This window comes from Helicoverpa armigera, chromosome 9 (assembly GCF_030705265.1).
Source record: "Helicoverpa armigera isolate CAAS_96S chromosome 9, ASM3070526v1, whole genome shotgun sequence".
Lineage (NCBI taxonomy): Eukaryota > Metazoa > Arthropoda > Insecta > Lepidoptera > Noctuidae > Helicoverpa > Helicoverpa armigera.
Window position 1 is genome coordinate 7,658,343 of NC_087128.1, and position 18,343 is coordinate 7,676,685.

At 35.3% G+C, this 18,343-nt stretch overlaps 2 protein-coding genes across 12 annotated transcripts in view; one reads left to right on the plus strand and one right to left on the minus strand.

Moving 5' to 3' along the window:
• Positions 1 to 18,343, minus strand: part of LOC110369893 (tRNA (guanine-N(7)-)-methyltransferase) — a 124,686-nt gene that overhangs the window by 14,148 nt on the left and 92,195 nt on the right. The gene's annotated exons all lie outside the window — the stretch shown is intronic.
• Arms (Ankyrin repeat-rich membrane spanning) overlaps positions 1 to 18,343 on the plus strand; it is a 47,865-nt gene that overhangs the window by 12,097 nt on the left and 17,425 nt on the right. For 4 of the 11 annotated variants that reach the window (XM_064036111.1, XM_064036112.1, XM_064036114.1 and 1 more), the window contains exons 1-8: positions 6,755 to 6,868; positions 8,369 to 8,891; positions 10,563 to 10,700; positions 11,793 to 11,990; positions 14,120 to 14,229; positions 14,895 to 15,115; positions 16,031 to 16,188; positions 16,820 to 17,023. In XM_064036111.1, coding sequence (XP_063892181.1) covers positions 8,415 to 8,891; positions 10,563 to 10,700; positions 11,793 to 11,990; positions 14,120 to 14,229; positions 14,895 to 15,115; positions 16,031 to 16,188; positions 16,820 to 17,023 — 1,506 coding nt within the window. In that variant the 5' untranslated portion in view covers positions 6,755 to 6,868; positions 8,369 to 8,414. Of the gene's footprint in view, positions 1 to 4,674; positions 4,832 to 6,740; positions 6,869 to 8,368; positions 8,892 to 9,156; positions 9,749 to 10,562; positions 10,701 to 11,792; positions 11,991 to 14,119; positions 14,230 to 14,894; positions 15,116 to 16,030; positions 16,189 to 16,819; positions 17,024 to 18,343 lie in introns of those variants that run through there. The other 7 variants (XM_064036116.1, XM_064036121.1, XM_064036117.1 and 4 more) reach the window with 5 other exon arrangements.

An 18,343-nucleotide genomic window follows, 5' to 3' on the forward strand; every position in this document is an offset into this window, starting at 1 on the left:
TGTATCCGTCCTATGCCCTTTTTAGTCAGTAACGATTTATGATATGGAGCATTAGTTAGTAGAGCATTACTTGATTATATTGTATAATTTAAACGCCATCATGGTTTCTGTTAATCTGCATAAAAAAACACAAAATATTACTTAGGACCTTCTTTGACAGCAAAAGTACAGTCAGGAGTATTTTTTTAAAAACATATTAAGACTAAGCAATCCAATAGGTACCTATCTAAGAATACGTGTCAATCAAGCAATGAATGTCTATGCAATTACTTTAGCTTTTATTTTATTTTTCGTGTCAATGTCCTAAAAACCTGTTGCTGACTAAACATGTGGTTTTCGATTAGAAACTATTTCAATTAGAATATAAAGCTACATTGGTGACCGGTAATATTCGGATGTAGCTTGCATATGCTTCTCACTTGCGTCAGATGTCACCTGCAAGGTGAAGTAGGTGAGAAAGTACACCTATGTCTTAAAATAAAAATATTTAAACGCAAACAACAGTCTAAAATTCTCCCGAATTTTCCCTTGTGTATATATAATACAGGTTACAACAAACATAGACCTCTAAACGAGGCTTATTTTTGCGGTTGAATAATAAAGTTATTATGACCACAAAACAGCCTCATCTCGACTACTGCGAACAAATTAAATGAAAAATCCCGCATTTTAAATATTTCAAAGAAAACTTGCGAGCTGGGTACCTACAAAATGCCTACGCAAGCAAATAATTAACATTTTGTAACCAACATCATGTTTGTCATGGGTAAAAACACAGGAAGTATAGTACTAGGTATGCTCATAGAGTGTATCTAGGAATACTCGCTTTTACCTTTTCCACTTACCACTTAAGTTAGCTCAAGCCAGCTGACTTATAATTAAAAGTAAACGCCGCGTCGTAAAATAATTATTTATTTTTTAACTTATCTCGTAATTTTTTTTACGTGGTGAACCATTTTTCTAAAATTATTAAGTTTCATAATAAAAAATGGTAAAAGTTTTTCTTCGAATGTGTCAGATATTGTTTTATCGGAAAACTGGAAGTGTAAGTTTGTTCGTTACTCAATTATTTTAATTTGAAAATATTTCCGTGCTCAAAAGTTTCCGAGTTTATTACGGCTCTTGAAATTTCATTTTCTTATAGTCCAATGCGGGAACTGCTAAAGTGAAATCATAAGAAAAATGTAAATGATTGCACCTCCAATTCATACGTATTCCTGTTAATTAAACAGTGCATTCGTTTATCATAGTTAGGTGCTGTCACTCTAGTTATCATAGAATAGAGGTTCGTTTCCATTCATTACTTAACAAACAATTTGCTTAAGTGCTCTTAATAGTAGTCTGGGGTACCCAATATGATCTATGATTCCTAGTGACTTGGAATCCCGTTTTTTTCTGCCCATTCTGTTACATGGATGGATACATTAGCTAATTTATCCAATCCCCAAATAATATTTTGGAAGATGATTATTTGATGGCAATAATTTTTATATTCAAGCAGTTTTTCCTATGAATCTTAGGTACTATTCAATTAGTTACAAAAGTGGCAAATATGAGGAAAAAGTACAAAACTTCAACTTCCTCTTATTGATGACCTAATCAGTAATTAGTCTGGGTCCTGGGATAACCTGTTGTAAAAAGTAGTGACAAAAATAAATCTTCAAAAATAAACCCTTCAAGATTGCAATAAACCCACATGACGTCATTAAGGCATGATATAAATAACATAATTGATTATAAAGTGTCGATGACACTTAAAGTTTCTTTGACAAGGATAAAAGTAGCCTGTAAAGTGGCATGCAGTTTCTAAGGAATTGTGGCTTGGATAACTTTTGATGTTTTATTTTCACATATCGTAAGAGACATCCGTACAGCACCTCTTTTTATTTTAGTGCGGAATAATGAACCATTGTACAGGGTGTTTTAGAAATAATAATTCCAAAACCAGAAAAGTCATAATTTTCAAGTTGATATATGTATTTAATATTATTATTTTCCCAGCTTGTTGTTCTCTGTAATACATATATGTATTTTTCTCTTCTTTATTCTCTGTATCTATAGAATGATGGCTCATTCTAACATTCACTCAATTTTTATGAACATACAAATTACTTATACGCCAAATCTATGTATCAGTATCATTTTTATTGGAAAAGTCTTTTATAACCTTAAAATGGTAAATATTCTATTTAATTGAATCCAACATTATCTCCCTGAACAAAACAGAAATAAATAAGTCTGATACATACTTCTTGTGTTTTACAGCAAGAGTTTTTGCATAAATGGACACCCTATCTAATGCCATAGCTATCTATAGGTCACTTTGAAGCCTGTTGCTAACTCGCATGTATATTTATAAACCTGCAAGCTATCTTTGTTGGTTCAAGTTTATTTTTAGTTTACAAGTTAAACATTTGAAATGAACGCTATATTGGGTTTTCCGCTACCTAGCACAAAGACACGTCGATTGAAAAATATTTAAAATAATTTTATCGAACATTTTCGGCTAGTTTTTTGACACGCACAAAATGAGAAACAACACAATATTTTTTGTAGCAAAGGATTGTGTAAGTTATCTACTTCAGTTATATTTTCTTTTGAGGAAAATTCGCGCGTTTGTGGCAAATGCGGTAATACCGCTACAGGATAAGTTAGCAAACTGTATAAAGCTTATAGCATCTAGGGTTTAAAAGTCGCAATTATGCATTCCTAATACCTACGCAGTATTGACCGGTTGGATACTAAAACATCATAGCTCCTAAGTGCCACTATGGCAACCCGTTCTATTCATTTGATATACCTTATGTTTAATACATTGTATGTTCTCAGATAGCTAATGTTAGCCCCCCCTTTAAAATTATACTATTTTATGATTCGTTCTTCTTTGGAATAGGAACTGCTTAATGATATGTCCTTTGAGTATAAGACGACCATCTTGCATCGGTAAAATTCAACTCATTTCTAGATTAACCAGCATTCTAAACCCTGTCGTGCTAATGTGTAAATCAGTCATTTAAGACGTAAATAGCAAATGATGACAATCAGTCTTTAGTCCACCTTTCGTTTATATGTGTTATGGACCATGTGATTAATTCGGGCATTATTTATAATGCCCGAGCATTATGAATAATGTCTAGCTTTATCGGGCCAAGTGATTAATAACTATCTTAACTTCATTATTTATCACATTGCACGGGCATTATTATATTGCTACATGATAGTTGGGCAATTTGATAATAAAGCTATATTTTATGCGGTGCGAGGGTGCAGTTGTTCTAATAAATAAATCCTGTTATTTGCTACATATTATGATTATTGTTTTAAATTATATGTTCTATTTTAATGGGAAATTATAAGTCTAGCCACAAAATTATTAATTGGACAATTGTCATCTAATTTACTAACTCTGCCTCGATTTTCTTGATCTCAATTTTCTTGGCTCGTTTTTTTTATGGTAAAATTTAATTTGGATTCAAAACATTGTATTAAAAACTGAACTTAGCAAAACCGACTCCACGTAGTCTGGTCTGCCCTACCCCTAGAGTGCAATTCAAAACCGCGTAGGCACGGAGGGGCGACGCGGCCTGCGAGCTGAGGCGCAGGTAGTTTTAACGCTCGCCGCCGCGGCTGAGGCTGGCCGGCTGAGCCGGCCAGCAAGCCGAAGCTGCGGTGGTGAGCGTGAAAACCATCTGCGACGATAAGCTCGCATGGGACCGCCGGAGCCCCGCAGCGCCGGAGCCGTGACAGAAGCCATGCTTGCTGCATGTTGCATGCTTACTTCTATGCTCTGTCAATTGATATGGGATGTGTTATATTTAGTTTATTTTAAGTTAAATGTCAATAACAATAAAAAAAATGAAATTAAATATGTTTGTATTACTTTGCCCAAAAGGTCACAGGCAATATGTATAGTGCCCGGTCAATTTGATTGTTTGAATAATTATTATCAAATTGCACTCTCATATTGGGCATTATTCATAATGACCGGGCATTATGTATACTGCCCAATTTATCACTTGGTCCATAACATATGCACCAGAACGTTGCGTTGGCAACGTCGCCACTCGGATGCCTTGCTGGCACATCTATAATTGATGGATCGTTGAAAGCCTGCTCCCGAATACCGACACATTTAATTCACGTTCCATTTCCTGAAGAGAATATATGCGTTGTCACGTTGTTTTCTCTACAACACAAACATAACCTCCCCGTGTGAACTCATCGAACGAATAACGATTATGAAGTCTGAAAGCACACGACGCGATAATAAAATACCGGCTATGAAACATTATTGATGGGGAAATAATTATGCTATTTTATGTCTCGTTTATTTTTAAGTTTTTTCATTTCGTGGCGTGTTCGATACTAATTTGTTGAATTGTTACTAAAATTCTAATTATGTTTACCATTACCACCGCAGCGATTCTTATTACCAAAATCGCAGTTAGGCGATATAATCCCTTGTAACCACAGAATTACGAAATGCGGTAATCTTCCTTATCTCCTCGTATTTATGACCCTGTACAAATTATGTTATACATTCTTATTTTTCCCGTTATCTCATTAATCTTTTGTTTAGAGAACAATCGCCTGTAATCCAATATTAGCTCAACTTAAGGTTAAGTAAAACATTAGAGGCTATAAGTATGACCAGAAGCTGTATTGCTTGCAGTATATTTTGTGTGATGAACTGTGGCGATATAGAATAATATTGCTTTTTAAAGTTCACTGGTATTTAAGAAAATTATTTTAATTCGTTAGTTCGAGTGATTTTTAATGTTCGTTTATCAAGATGTTTCGCGCAGCATCTTTTATACGAGCTTACGGACAGGTATTTAACTTTTTTTCGAGGCTTTTAATCATTTATCTGTTATATGATTTGTATGCGGCAAAAAATGAAGTGAGCTGTTCGAGAAACGCGGGCGCGGGCGGCGCAGGCGCAGCCGTGGCGCTTGACTGCATGGAATCCTGTAACCCCGTTAATCTTTTTACTCTACTTAGACCGCGGATCTTAACCTCAGTACACTATTCTTGTTTACTGTACGTTATGCACGTTTGAGTAGATCCCGGACCGGTTATGATAAGTTTAAATAGCGAATATCTACGCATGTAGAGTTCAATTTTATCGCCATAGATATGACGTGTACCATAGCATGTCTTGATAGTTACGCGAGAAGGATTTCTTCCTTATTCTTATGTAACAATAATAATACAAATAGGTAATGTAAGAACACTACAACATTAACATAATATGTTAACATGTTTCTTTTTCTAAATTGGATAGATACGATACAACCTAGGTCTTGATAGAAAATTAATTATTATTATTTTCTAAGCGCCATAATATACTGTCACATCAATCAGTCGAGATAATATGATTAAGCTATATTAAGATTTACCCAGGTATGTAAACTAGTATCAAACGCATTATGTTGGACAGTAATCCTTCGGGGTCATTATACGCTTGCGATACTGAAAGACGTATTTTTTTCTTAAGATTGTTTTTTATCTCATAATTACATTATCATGAAGATGTGTTGTATCTATTAGTTGCTGGTTTTTAGGTGATCTATCAATCCTTGTGATAGATCTCCTGTGATTTGGCATATGTAATTAGATAATTTACAAACATCGGCCTGGTTACTGTTGTAAATGGATTATTTTTCGTCATTTTATCTTATAAATTAAGGTAGGTACGTAGGTTTACGCCAAATTAAATCTTAGTTTTAGATAAACTTAAACTTGAAAATATCAAAGGAAAGAAAAACTAATATCGAATCATGCGACTTAAACTTAAGGCTTCAACCTAAGTTTAATGTGAGAACTATTCGCATGAAAATCGACTTCAACATAATTATACCTAGGTACCTACTCGTTTATACATGTGCTTTTTTACCTCGACAGTCGATCGTGCAAAAACCCAAGTGTTCATTGATATTTGCCGTCGACTGTACCAAAAAGTGACATGATTGGTACCCCTTTTTACATAGTTTTGTGAACTCTTGCTGTGCGCTGTTTAGTATATAAAAAGTACAGTATTAAATAGTAGGAACGGAAATACGTTAGCTGAACTCTGTTTAATTGTATTGTTTGAAATTAGGCATGAAAACCGCAGCCAACACACCGTAGGCTAGGCTTGTGGAGCGTCGCTGGCAGACACTGGTTTTTCCTTGTACATTAATTTCATCCTGATAGTTTATAGACACCTAATCATTATTTTCAAAATACTGATTTGATTCGTCATTCACTGGTTTTAGCTAAACTATTGCGATTTTAGATAGGAAACTGCGGCAGATTAGTCAAAATTGCGCTCGGCCGGTTTTTGACATGTGACTTACAATGTTGTGGTTTGAGACAGCATCAAATCACGTGTGGGAACTTGAAGTGGTTTTTATTAACATATTATTAACTATGATAAGACGAATTAGATTTTCATATCATGCGTAGCGCTTTAAGTGTTGTGCCTTATTTGTTCTGGCAAATGATTCTTCGATTATATCTTGGAGCCCTTTGGAAAATATTTATAATGGGACCCTTCAAACTGAGGAGAAAACTTAAAAAAATGCCTTACATAGGAAGCATATTAAATATTTTTGAAAATTTTGCTGCACTGATGTTTAAGCAAAGATAATAAATATTTTTGGTCTTAGTGTTTTTTAATAGATAATCAGTAAGTTTAGTATTGATAATTGACTTAATGGGTATCGGCGGCGGGGAGAGTGGCTGTGTTGATGGGTAGCAGGCGCTTGGGCCGCCACAGTCCGGTCAGCCGCCGCGCAACATGCTGCCCCCGGAGCGCGCCGCGCACCGCTCAGCGTCCGCGATCTTCAAGCGCATCTCGCTGCGCTCATACAGCACCTACTCGCTTGTATGTATTCTACTGACCGGGAATGGTTTGCTTTTATACGCGACGCCATAAATAGCCTCCGCAGGCTTTTTCTATTTCAACGAACTAATATTACGGTCCATTGCCTACATGTCTCCCCCCTCTTTGATTATATGTTAAAGCGAGAATGGGGCGCGGATTATTAGATAATTTATAACTAACGTTTTTAAGTATAGCATGCGTGAAATAAACTACTTATATTTCAGGCGTTAAGTTCAAATGGACAATTTTATTTGTATTGTTTTGGATTATTCTACAAAAATTGCTCAATCTTGTTTCAATTTTCTTCAGTTAATTGTATTAACGCAGAGGTGAGTGGGGGAGGTTTTAAAATAATATAGGTAAATATAATTTAATTGTTTATCTCGTGGTGGTGATGATGTTTTAAATAACGTACCTGTAATTAAAATTGGAAGCTCTATAGGTACCAATAAATCAGTAAATCAATTAATTTAAATTCTAGGATAATTACAATATGGTGGAGTTCCTGGAGCGTTTGACCCAGGCTTTTTGGTCGAGGTGGCATTTTATATATTTATTTCTTTATTTATTTAACTATACCGAAAACTATCTTTATTTTTTTCCAATTTTGATAGTTATATTTTAATTTAAAATTAAACTTCCAACATCAGTTTACGACTGTGATTTGTAATTAAAACTCTACATTTTAAATGGAGTTTGTTTTAAGTACAGGATATGTGCAACATTTCTGCGTAACCAAAAAGAAGCTTTATTTTACGTTCTTGTTAGAAAATTAAAAATCATCAATTCAAAAAGAACATGAATTAGCTTTTAGTTAGATGATCTTTTCTACATGTCTAATTATAAGCTATACCTACATATCACATTTTCATTTTTTTTTATTTGACTTGAGGCTCTAGGAACTCCACTTATAAACAAAAATATTTACCTATAAACAAAATCAAAAAGACTTTAACGTTACAAATTATGCGTTGTGTTGTTGTGTGATACATACTTTTGATAAAAACATCAAAAACTCATGTAAGTAGAGGTAGGTTACAGGTAAATTCAATTATTTAGCTGTTTATGATTGGACATCCTTCAAATGCTCATACACAAGTCTCAGCGCTTTCACACCAGCGCATTTTTGTTGCCCTCGAGTAGCAAAAACCGACAACACGCAACACTTTCCGAGCACCCAAAATTTTACAATTTTTTCTTGCGGTATCGCAAGCAAATTGAATGAAAAAAATCGAAATCTTTGTAACAAAAATTGTTTACAAACAAACTTGGGATAATTGCGCTATAACTGTCAAAAAAATGACCATTTGATAAGAATTGCAAGTTTTGTCTACTTTATTCGTGTTGGCCGCACTGACAGACGAGTTCATTCATAGCCGCCCTCCACTCCGCCCGCCCATCTCCACGCCGCGGCGCGCTCTAAATAGTAACCGCCCAACACGAGACGTGTCACGATGTTCGTAGAGCGGCTCGATCACCACATTCACAAATCTCTCACAGGAGCCGAGCGGTTCGCGCGTCTTATTATGCGGGGAGACGAGACGCCATGTCGCTCCACCCGCAGCTGCCCGATGCCTCTACCAGCGGGGATAACGAATACGTTCACATACGATGCCTCATTGCAAACATACACAAACAGAAAAATGTGGCGCGCCCGCCCTCTGCCACTCCGTCGCTGGAGATGGTGTTGGAATCACCGACATCCTCAGATACAGAGCAGAGTGTCACTGAGTCAGAAAGATCAGAAGCTGTGTCGACTGAAGATGTGATGCGCACGCCGCCACCCCGCGCCAAGAGCAACAGCATTGCAGGCTCCATGCTGGCTCCTCCTAAGATGCACAAGCGGCGGCGGCCGTCGTTCCTGCACCTGCAGGTGGGGCCGGGCGAGCACGACGGGCCGCACTCGGCCGGGGTGCACCTCAACGTGCCGCGCTTCACCGTCACGGCGCCCCCGGGGGAGCAGCGCCGGTTCAGCCACGGCTTTCCGTTCCCCGGTTTCGCGCTACGAAGACATTCTAACACGGTCTGCCCAATGATAACAAGTAGAGTAAACAAGTGTTGTGACCATAACTACTGTTTTGTTGCTAAATATCATTGTTTACATAGTTTAGTTTTCACGTGATATTTCAGAATTAATGCACCGTGTGAATGGTATGTTTTCGCAATTTACATGCATGGCGTTTATTTTTAAGTAAAAGGATAATATTGATTATATGTCTGCATAATAAATTAGCATTCAATGATAAAGCAATGATAAATTTTGTAAGTGCATAATGCATAAAGCATATCCTGAAAGCGAAAAATATTTTAAATTATATTAACTTTGTAACTGTACAAATACGGAAAATATAAAAGCAAATAGAGAATAATACCAGACGGTATGAAACGTCGTGTTATTGCACTAATATTATTAATTGAGGAGTATTACCTAACTGAAAATGATTAAACGTTATTTATCTTTACTTTTATATTAGTCGACATACCTTACTATTCATTGTGTAATTGCAACAACAACAAAAAATCTTAGATTACTAAAAACACAACAAAACTTTAAAATTGTGACGTTAGATTTAAATAAATATTCTTATCAATTTCCCTGAAATAATTGCGTACTCAGATTTAGCATAAGTTGTTGACATTAATAGCAGAACGTAGATGCGTTTATTTATTATTATATGGGCTACCTAGTGATATCAGACGTTATCACTATATCTATAAATTGTGTTCACTATAAGTCGCGAACTGTGTCGAGTAAACGTTTACTTGTTCTTGTGATACCTTTGAATAAAGCGTCATTACGACAATACAGTAAAACAATTATTTTTTCTTTTAAAATCAATAGTTACTACAATGCGATTTAGTTTAGGACATCAAAGTGAGGTATATAAAATATTATTTTTGCTTGCTTTTAATATTATCGTGCCTAATAGAATACTTTTTGATTGATTTTGTTATTCCAGTCTTCTAGTTTTGCGTGTCTAAATAACCAACATCTTGAACTAATCGATTTGCTTGTTTGCGATAATACACCATTCTTTGCTAACAGAACAGCGACAACTGAAAGCTTTCTTCCTTTCATTAAATAGGCATGTGTTTGTGGGCGAGCCTATTTATTATTATTTGTGTAAATAATAATAAATATCAATTTTGCTCATTCAATACATAACATCTAACTTGGCCTCAAGATTCGACCGGTTCTTTGCTGTCACTTTCTTTATGATCAAATGATCTCGTAGCATTGTGAGAGCTTCAGATACGTGTATTTGGTTCTGTACTGCTAATCCTTTCCTTGACATTCATTTGTGTGATTTTAGCTAGGGTTTTATCCTATTTACTTACTGGTTTTAGCTTGTTCAAACTAAAAAGTGGCTGTACGCTGTAACAAATTTTCATATATTAAATTCCATTATTCTCTCTCCTCTCATTTAGACATAATAATTGCTGTATAAGTAGTAGATAATTGTGTTTGTACATCTAAAATTTTTGCATCCGTTTATGACTGATAGTCCGTACAAGTTTACTTTGCTAATCAGTAAGGTAAACAAGAACGTCAAAAACGTCGAAAAGCATCGGTTTGCATGCTCGGAAGACTACAAAATCCTTGTTAGAGTGGATAGCAAAAAAAGTGTTTAATGAAATCTTTTTAAATATGAGGTGTGGAAGATGTGTGTCTTATGAAGATGTTTGTGCGCAGAGCCTGCACCGCAGCGAGTCCATGGTATCGCTGGCGTGCTTCAGGACGCTCTCTCAGCTCGTCAACAGCGACAACCTGGCAGAACTACAGCAGTACCTCGCGAACAACAAGAATGTCACCATCGACGACAAAGATGAGGTGAGGCTCACACTTTCAATTGTTTTGTTTTTCCTGCAGACGGGCCTCATATGAACTGTTTTGTTTTTTGTTGGTGAAAGTTTGTGCAATGAAACTCAGATTAAGTTTTCAGATTGGCCCAAAGCATAGGCAATCATCCGAAGAAGTTAGATCAAAGTGGTGCTAAGTATATAAGCCCACTCCGTTTAAAAAGCTTTAATTTTTTTAATTGTTCAGGGTGAACATATAGGGTCTCAGTAGACTCTGGATATATCCTTTAGAGTCTACTGTGTTTGTGCGAAGCCAATGCTCCCTCGAAAGTATGTTATCGATTGAAAGTAATTATATATAGTTACTAAAGATTTCTTAATTTTCACTAATTTTTAAATGACAACTTTACACTTAATTAATTTCATTTTCGTTGTCGTTTAATCATAACTACGCACTTATAACGAAACTGACAAAGTACCACAAAAAAGGAAAAAAGGTGTAATCTGAGATATTCCTGGACTGGAATTTTAATAGGGTTATGCATTCCAAAATATAAGTCATTCAATTAGTGAGAAATGTACCAGCACATAATTTAATCTTATCTCAAAATTAGGCAGAACAATGAGTCAACGCCAGAATAAAAAATATTTTTAATAAATAACTTCTAAGAATTTTACCCGTTGTAATATTATTAGAAACTAGATAAATCTTTACTAAGTATTAAAACTAGAAAAGTAAACGCCGGAGTGGAGATATTTCGTAAAAATCTATAAATACATCAAAGAACCAGCATTTAAACTTTCATAAGTAATAGAAATCGCTAACTCTTTATCATAATAAATCCGTATTGAAAACAGTATTACAACCTTACAAGTATCTTTTAACGATCTTTAAAAGTAAGTCAATATTTGTATATCTAGTGTAGTACCTACCAGCAAAGTTCTTGATGAAAGTATGGTCGGATAACATTTTTTAAAACTTGAACTTATATTTTGGGATTAATAAAGGATTTTTAGGAATTCAGTAGGACAGAAGTGAATGAGAAAATGTCGCAACCTTCTATTACCAAAAGTATGTTTTTACATATTTTATTTGTAATATGTTTCTTTTATTGTTATACAGAACGGCACAACAGCGCTCATGTGTGCGAGTGAGAACGGCCGGGTGTCTGCGGTACGAATGTTGCTGGCAGCCGGCGCGGACGCAGCAGCCGCAGACGCAGACGGTTGGACACCGCTGGCGTTTGCGGCCCGCGGTGGACACCTTTCTATAGCTAAGGAGCTGTTAGATGCTGGCGCCAAGGTGGACTCGAGAGATTGCGTGAGTATATACAAATGCTAAATCATGCTGTATCCGATCGACGTTAAGGAGTGTCATGTGAACTGAGGAGTGTGGAGTTTGTTTAAGAATCTTCCATATAGAGAAAATATATATATAACTTAGAAGTCGTCATTTTCTTATTGGTCATGTATTGCTGAGTCCTAGCAGTATCGTCTATTTCATATTAACTACTTGCCATTATAACAATGGCTGCATCAGACAAATGAAACTTTCAAAGACAGCTGACACTCCTCTTAATCTGCAAACTATTTACATCATGAATAAAGGAATAGGTCTTGTGTTTGCCAACGCATTTGTGTAACAGTTATCATGAAGGAGAACTGTCAATGACCTAACATCATCAATGTATCCACTTTGATCTATTTCTGTGTCAAAGCATTGTGTTATTTTGTGTATTCTTAGAATAGAGTTACGATACAATTACTATCAAGAATCGTAAATTACGATAATACTACTTTACGATATTTTAAAAAGAAGACGTCAAAGTCTTCGAAATATTGACGCAGTTTTCTTTCACCAGAATGTTACCGCGGTGGTATAGTTGTAATCAAAAAGCGGTGATCAAAAAACAAAAGGCACTTGAAAAAAGTGTAAACAAAATTAAAAATCTTATGTGAAGATGAAATATTGGTAATTATAAACTTTGTTGAATTTCTTTTACAAAGTCTTTGTAGTGTCTACGCTGAACAGACGTTTCTAATATATTATAGTGATAGCGTCTGCATTGTGACATGTTTTTAAACAATATCATATGGCACATGTTCAAAATGATTCATTTATGGACACAAAACACTTCACACTACAGAGGTGTTTGTTGGGCTTCTTTTTTCTTCAAAGACGGTATTTGACGTCATTAATTTTGACAGATGTTTATGTTGCGTGTGACTGGAATATTGAACATATTTTTATACTAATTATTGTACAAATCCCTCTTCAGATAAATACCAACGTGTTTTTAATCAATTTAGTTATTTTAAGTAGTATTTTTGTATAATGCACCGATGCACATGCACAATTATGTAACCCAAATAACAATAATAGAGCAATGACCAAAATGTATTCTGGACTGTGTGCTCAAAATTAGTATATTTATACTTGATGTGGATCTCTGCCAAGATGTCACTGACATGCAGGCACATTCTAAAATCTGGCTAAAATATAATGTCTTCGTCCAGCCAGAACCAATATCTATTAAACAATTTGATGCCTTGTCTAGTTTACTTAGCGTACCTACTTCACTATATTCAGTTTTCGCAGAAAAAATATTTTTGGACGATGTGAGTGATAAAAACCATTACAGTAACTGTTTTCGCATTCAATATAGTTTAGTTTTGGTGGAAAACTATTTATTGTATGTTTCCACGAGTGATCGTTACTTCGCGTAGAAGTTATGTAACAAGTCTGTGTTTATCCCACATTAGTGGAGATTGTTATTTATTGCAAATGTTTCTGAAGTGACAAAGCAAATAGTTTATGATGATAGTATTTTTCGTGAATATTTTTAGTTAGAGGCCAAACATACAAATGGGGTCAAGATCTACGTAATTAGGGAATGTGTGTGGCTTCTGATTTAGGTGCTGACAAGAGAAACGGCTGCTGATTCAATAAAAAACAAATATATCATTCTTTCTGAACCATTATAAATAAATATATTTCAACTATCGGAAATCGTGGCCCAATAATTTTGTTATAAGAATACTGTCAGTTTTCAGTTTTTGATGGTCACACATTTTGTAGTAAAAATACACAGATACATGCTAATGGATTATTGTATTAAATTCAATAAGGAAGAAATTACTTGAAGTGGGTTATCTAGGCACGACTAACTATAACGACTATTCATACATTTTGTAGCATATTTTGTCATTAATTTTATTCATTTAACACTAGCGGTTATCCCGCGGTTTCCCTCGCATCCCGTGAAACTACTGCCCAATACCCAGATAAAATATAGCCTATGTCACTTAGGGACATAGTGTAGTTTCCCAACAGTGAAATAATTCTCCAAATCGGTTCAGTAGTTTCAGTTCGGAACGTCATTGAAATTTTGAAATTAATATCTAGTTACATATACGATGATATATTGATGGGATATTTTTATTTCGCAGGGTGGATGGACGCCATTACTATGGGCTTCGTACAAGGGCCACGAAGAGATTGTGGCGTTGCTGCTAGAGAAGGGAGCTGATGTTCACGCTCACGGCAATTATAACATCAAGTACGTTTCCTACACTCATTTCATCAAATCTTAAAACTCCAAAAATCACTTTTGAGGTTTCCAACAAATAGAGAAGAACAAAACAATTCTATTTCGTCATTGAACAGGCGTCAAGACAGACAGACAAGTTTTAAAATCTTTACATATGGATTACCACGAAATATAAATTGTTAACACATGTATCGTGTACAAGTATGTAATACAGAACAAGATTGTTATGTTAAACACAATAATCATACGAATATCTGTTTGCGGTCAGTTCCATGTCTAATTCCTACAAAGGTATTGCATATTTTAGCTTAACAATGAGGCTCTATCATTGACTGTCATTTATTTAAAATGACGTTTCAACTTGAACGTTTCCCAAATGTCAACTGCTACATAACAGACCTCATTTGAACGTTTAATTTTTTTCGTTTCCAAAAAGTTTTGATACTCAGAATCTCAAGCTTTTCTTGTGTACCTTAGCTAGTTTTTTTTTAACTTGTTTCCGAATTTTGATACTACTGATAGTAAGTCGATTATGATGGTCAAAATGTATGAACAACTACAGCTTATGCTCGCGGCATCAAATGGTTCATTTTGGTAGAGCTATTTAACGAAAAACTTGAGATGTTGAGTATGAAAACTTCTTTACAAGTTCTTATTTCAAAAAAACACTTCAGCTCTCTAGTATGGGCTGCAGGCCGCAAGCATAGCGGCGTGGTCCAACGCCTGTTGGCGGCGGGCGCTCGGCCCAACTCCTGCGACAAGTACGCCACGTCGGCGCTGACGTGGGCTGCAAGGGCGGGTGACGTCGCCGCTTGCGCAGTGCTGTTGAGAGCGGGGGCCGATGCTAACACTGCGGGAATGTATTGCTGGACCCCGCTGCTGCAGGCTACACATGGTAAGCGACAACAGTTTCAACTATGTGTCAAGTGACAAGTATACCGATTGGGATGACGGTGTCAAAAAAAGGGTATTTTCGCCACAAATATAGGTGTTTCAACAGTTTTCCATACAAGACACAGAAAAAATAGGGCATTTACAAAAACACTAAGTTTTACTTGGATAAAAAACGTTAAGTATGCAACGATCCTACATATGCTAACCTACATGTCTGCCACACTGGAGTCTATCCAGATTCCAGTTACATTCTATTCTATAATGATGCCGCATGTCATATTAATTTTCCATCGTATTAGGTGTTTTTGGGATATGAGCTGGAACGTAGATTATAACTCAAAATTATTACACCTAGATAATTAAATCTCTAAAGCTTGTTTAATTGTAAATAATTGCTACTGATGGATTTAGAAACTAAATAATTTTAAATGTCATAAATACTTGGTATTTGATAAACTGAGCTGCGGGTGGAAACGTATAAATAACTCATTAGTCAAAGTCTAGTGAGCTTAAGTATAATTAGTCTTTTCAATATTTTTAGAAAATAAACAAATACACATGATGTAATAAGTGCTGCATATTAGCCACACATTTAAATAGTTGTTGTAATAGAAGCCTAATCGATTTCTCCGGTTTATTAAACTAAGGATTGACCTGTAATTATGACCTACTCTTTTAACAAAATATGTTTTTGTTGTAATATAAATAATTATTAATATCGAGATTTTTTATGTAGCTATTTTAATTCTTTTTTTTTCTTTTAAAAAGAGTGTCCATTTAGTTTTTTACCGGTTCTTCTCCATGAAACCAACTCTTTGGAACCGTGCAACTAGCTTGCCGAAAGAGCTCTTTCGAAAGAGCTTTTATAAGACTATTTGAAATAAAAAATACTAACTTTAACTTTGTTTATCTTCAGGTAATCACTTCGAGATCGTACAAATGCTATTGGAACACAAGCCAAACGTGAACGCGTTAGACAAGGACGGCTACACGGCTCTAGCCATCGCATGTAAAGAGGGCTACTACGATATCGCTTTGGCACTTATTAACTCCGGCGCTTATATTAACGTGCAGGTAATTTATCGATTGCCACTCAAACCCGGATTCACTGGTTATTGATAAAGTGTCTGTTAGTTATCTGCCAGATAAAAGCTGCTTATAACTTCTGCCAGATCTATCTGATACCTCCATCATCCTCCTGTCGCTATCTCAATTTTATTTGGGGGTATATTGCTATCACAGAATTTATCAGTAACCGGTGAAACTGGGCATTAATCTTTTTATGAATAGTTCGGTTGAAGCTTTGATTGTGAACGTGTTTGTCGTAGGCTTGTAGGAATGATCTATCTGTGATGTTTAAATTCTTCTCTTTTTATCTAAACTATGATAGCGTATGCAATTGCTAAACAAGTGTTATTATGCACCTTTTTTTCATATTTTATTTTACACATTGCTCTGGTGTAGTAGAAGCACAGAAACTCAAGCAACAGCAATTATGTATAACAAAAAAAAAATTTGAACTTTTACACCACGCACCATAAAATTAATGCATTTTATCCAAATTCTGCATATGGCTTAGTCGTCTTCTTTGTATAGTATGTATGTATCTAGAGAAACACACTAACACATAATAGTAATGACAATTCTATCTCAATATTTGTTTTTATAAATAAGCAATCAATAACAAACTTCTTCCAAATTCTAGGACCAATCAAAAGACACGCCTCTAATCCACGCAGTGAAGGGTGGCCATAAGAACATAGTAGAAGCTTTGCTAAAGAAACACGTTGATGTGGACCTACCGGGGAAAGAAAAGAAGACTCCAGTCTACACTGCCACGGAGAAGGGCCATGTTTCAATACTCAAACTGCTGCTGGCTTCCAATCCTGATCTCGAACATAGCACTGTGGTAAGTAAACGGTTTTTCAATGGTAGAATTGATAAATTATCATCTTCTTCTTATATTTAAAAATGAATAGGGTAGTTTCCATGGTCGAAATAATGAAATAATATTTAGTCCGCTTTTTAGATAATCAAAAAATATTGGATACGTATTTTTTCTTTTTTTAATTAAACATAAAATGACAAAGATAATACACTTCAAAAATTAGGAGTGGGGGCCTTTTACGTCACAGTGTCCTGAAAATTGTAGCAACTTGTGACGTCACACTCAACTTTAACACGCTATATCTTAACAAGTTCTGATCCAATTTAAAAAAGAAAAAATACGTATCGCTTAATTTTGGACAATCTACAAGACGGACTAATTATTATTTTTTAGGAAACTAGCCTATTGCTGTTTGTTAGTTTTTAAATGTTTGTAGGGGTCTAGGGAAAGTTCAAACGAAATGAATTTTGTTGCTTGTTATGATTATTTTGTTCAGTTTAAAGCTCAAGCCTGCGTTAACAATTTTGAAGTTGCATTATGAGTTGCGTTACTCATCGGGGTGTGGTAGGACGGTAAAAATGTTTTTGCCAGATTTTGTCATGTAATTTTGAACTCTAAAGACGTTTCTATAGTTTTATACCATTCTATCTGCCTATGTAATGTCTAACATCCTCTGAACAAGACACGGTAGTTTAATTGTGTATCCTTTCTATCCTGAGCAATGAATAAAACGATAAAAGAAAAATCCAATTAAGAAATTTTCAATTTTAATTGGCTCATACGATTTAACTGCGTATTTATGTATAGGTGCGCAGACGGATGCCACGACGGGGAATACAACAAGAAAAAAAACCCATATTGGTAACCATAACGTGATTTGTGTTACGTAATTATAATTATGTATGAGTCACCCCGTCAGCTGACTTAAGATATACTTTGTAGACATTGCCAATATTAATTTATTCATGTTTTCTTAGAAAAAATATAATCGAAGCAATCGATTGATTTGTTATGAAACTTTTATGGAGCTTATCGAGTTTAATTGATTGTATCTACAAACACACACTATTGTGGAAAATTAAATTATTTCGATTGCAATATATTTTGTTAACTGACATACAATGCTCAAAACAAAACAAAATTACCTGAATAGGGTTATTTATACATATAGGGAAATTGGTTGATTTTAAAAATGAAACGTGAATTTCTCTACCGTCCCTCCTGTTCATAAACCTCTTTATTAGTCCTAAGCATCTTAACCTCTCGAAGCAGTCAGAGGCGACAGCTTTAAGCAGCAACAGCCCGAATCAGTTGCAGCTGCTCGAGCGGTTCGTGTATGTG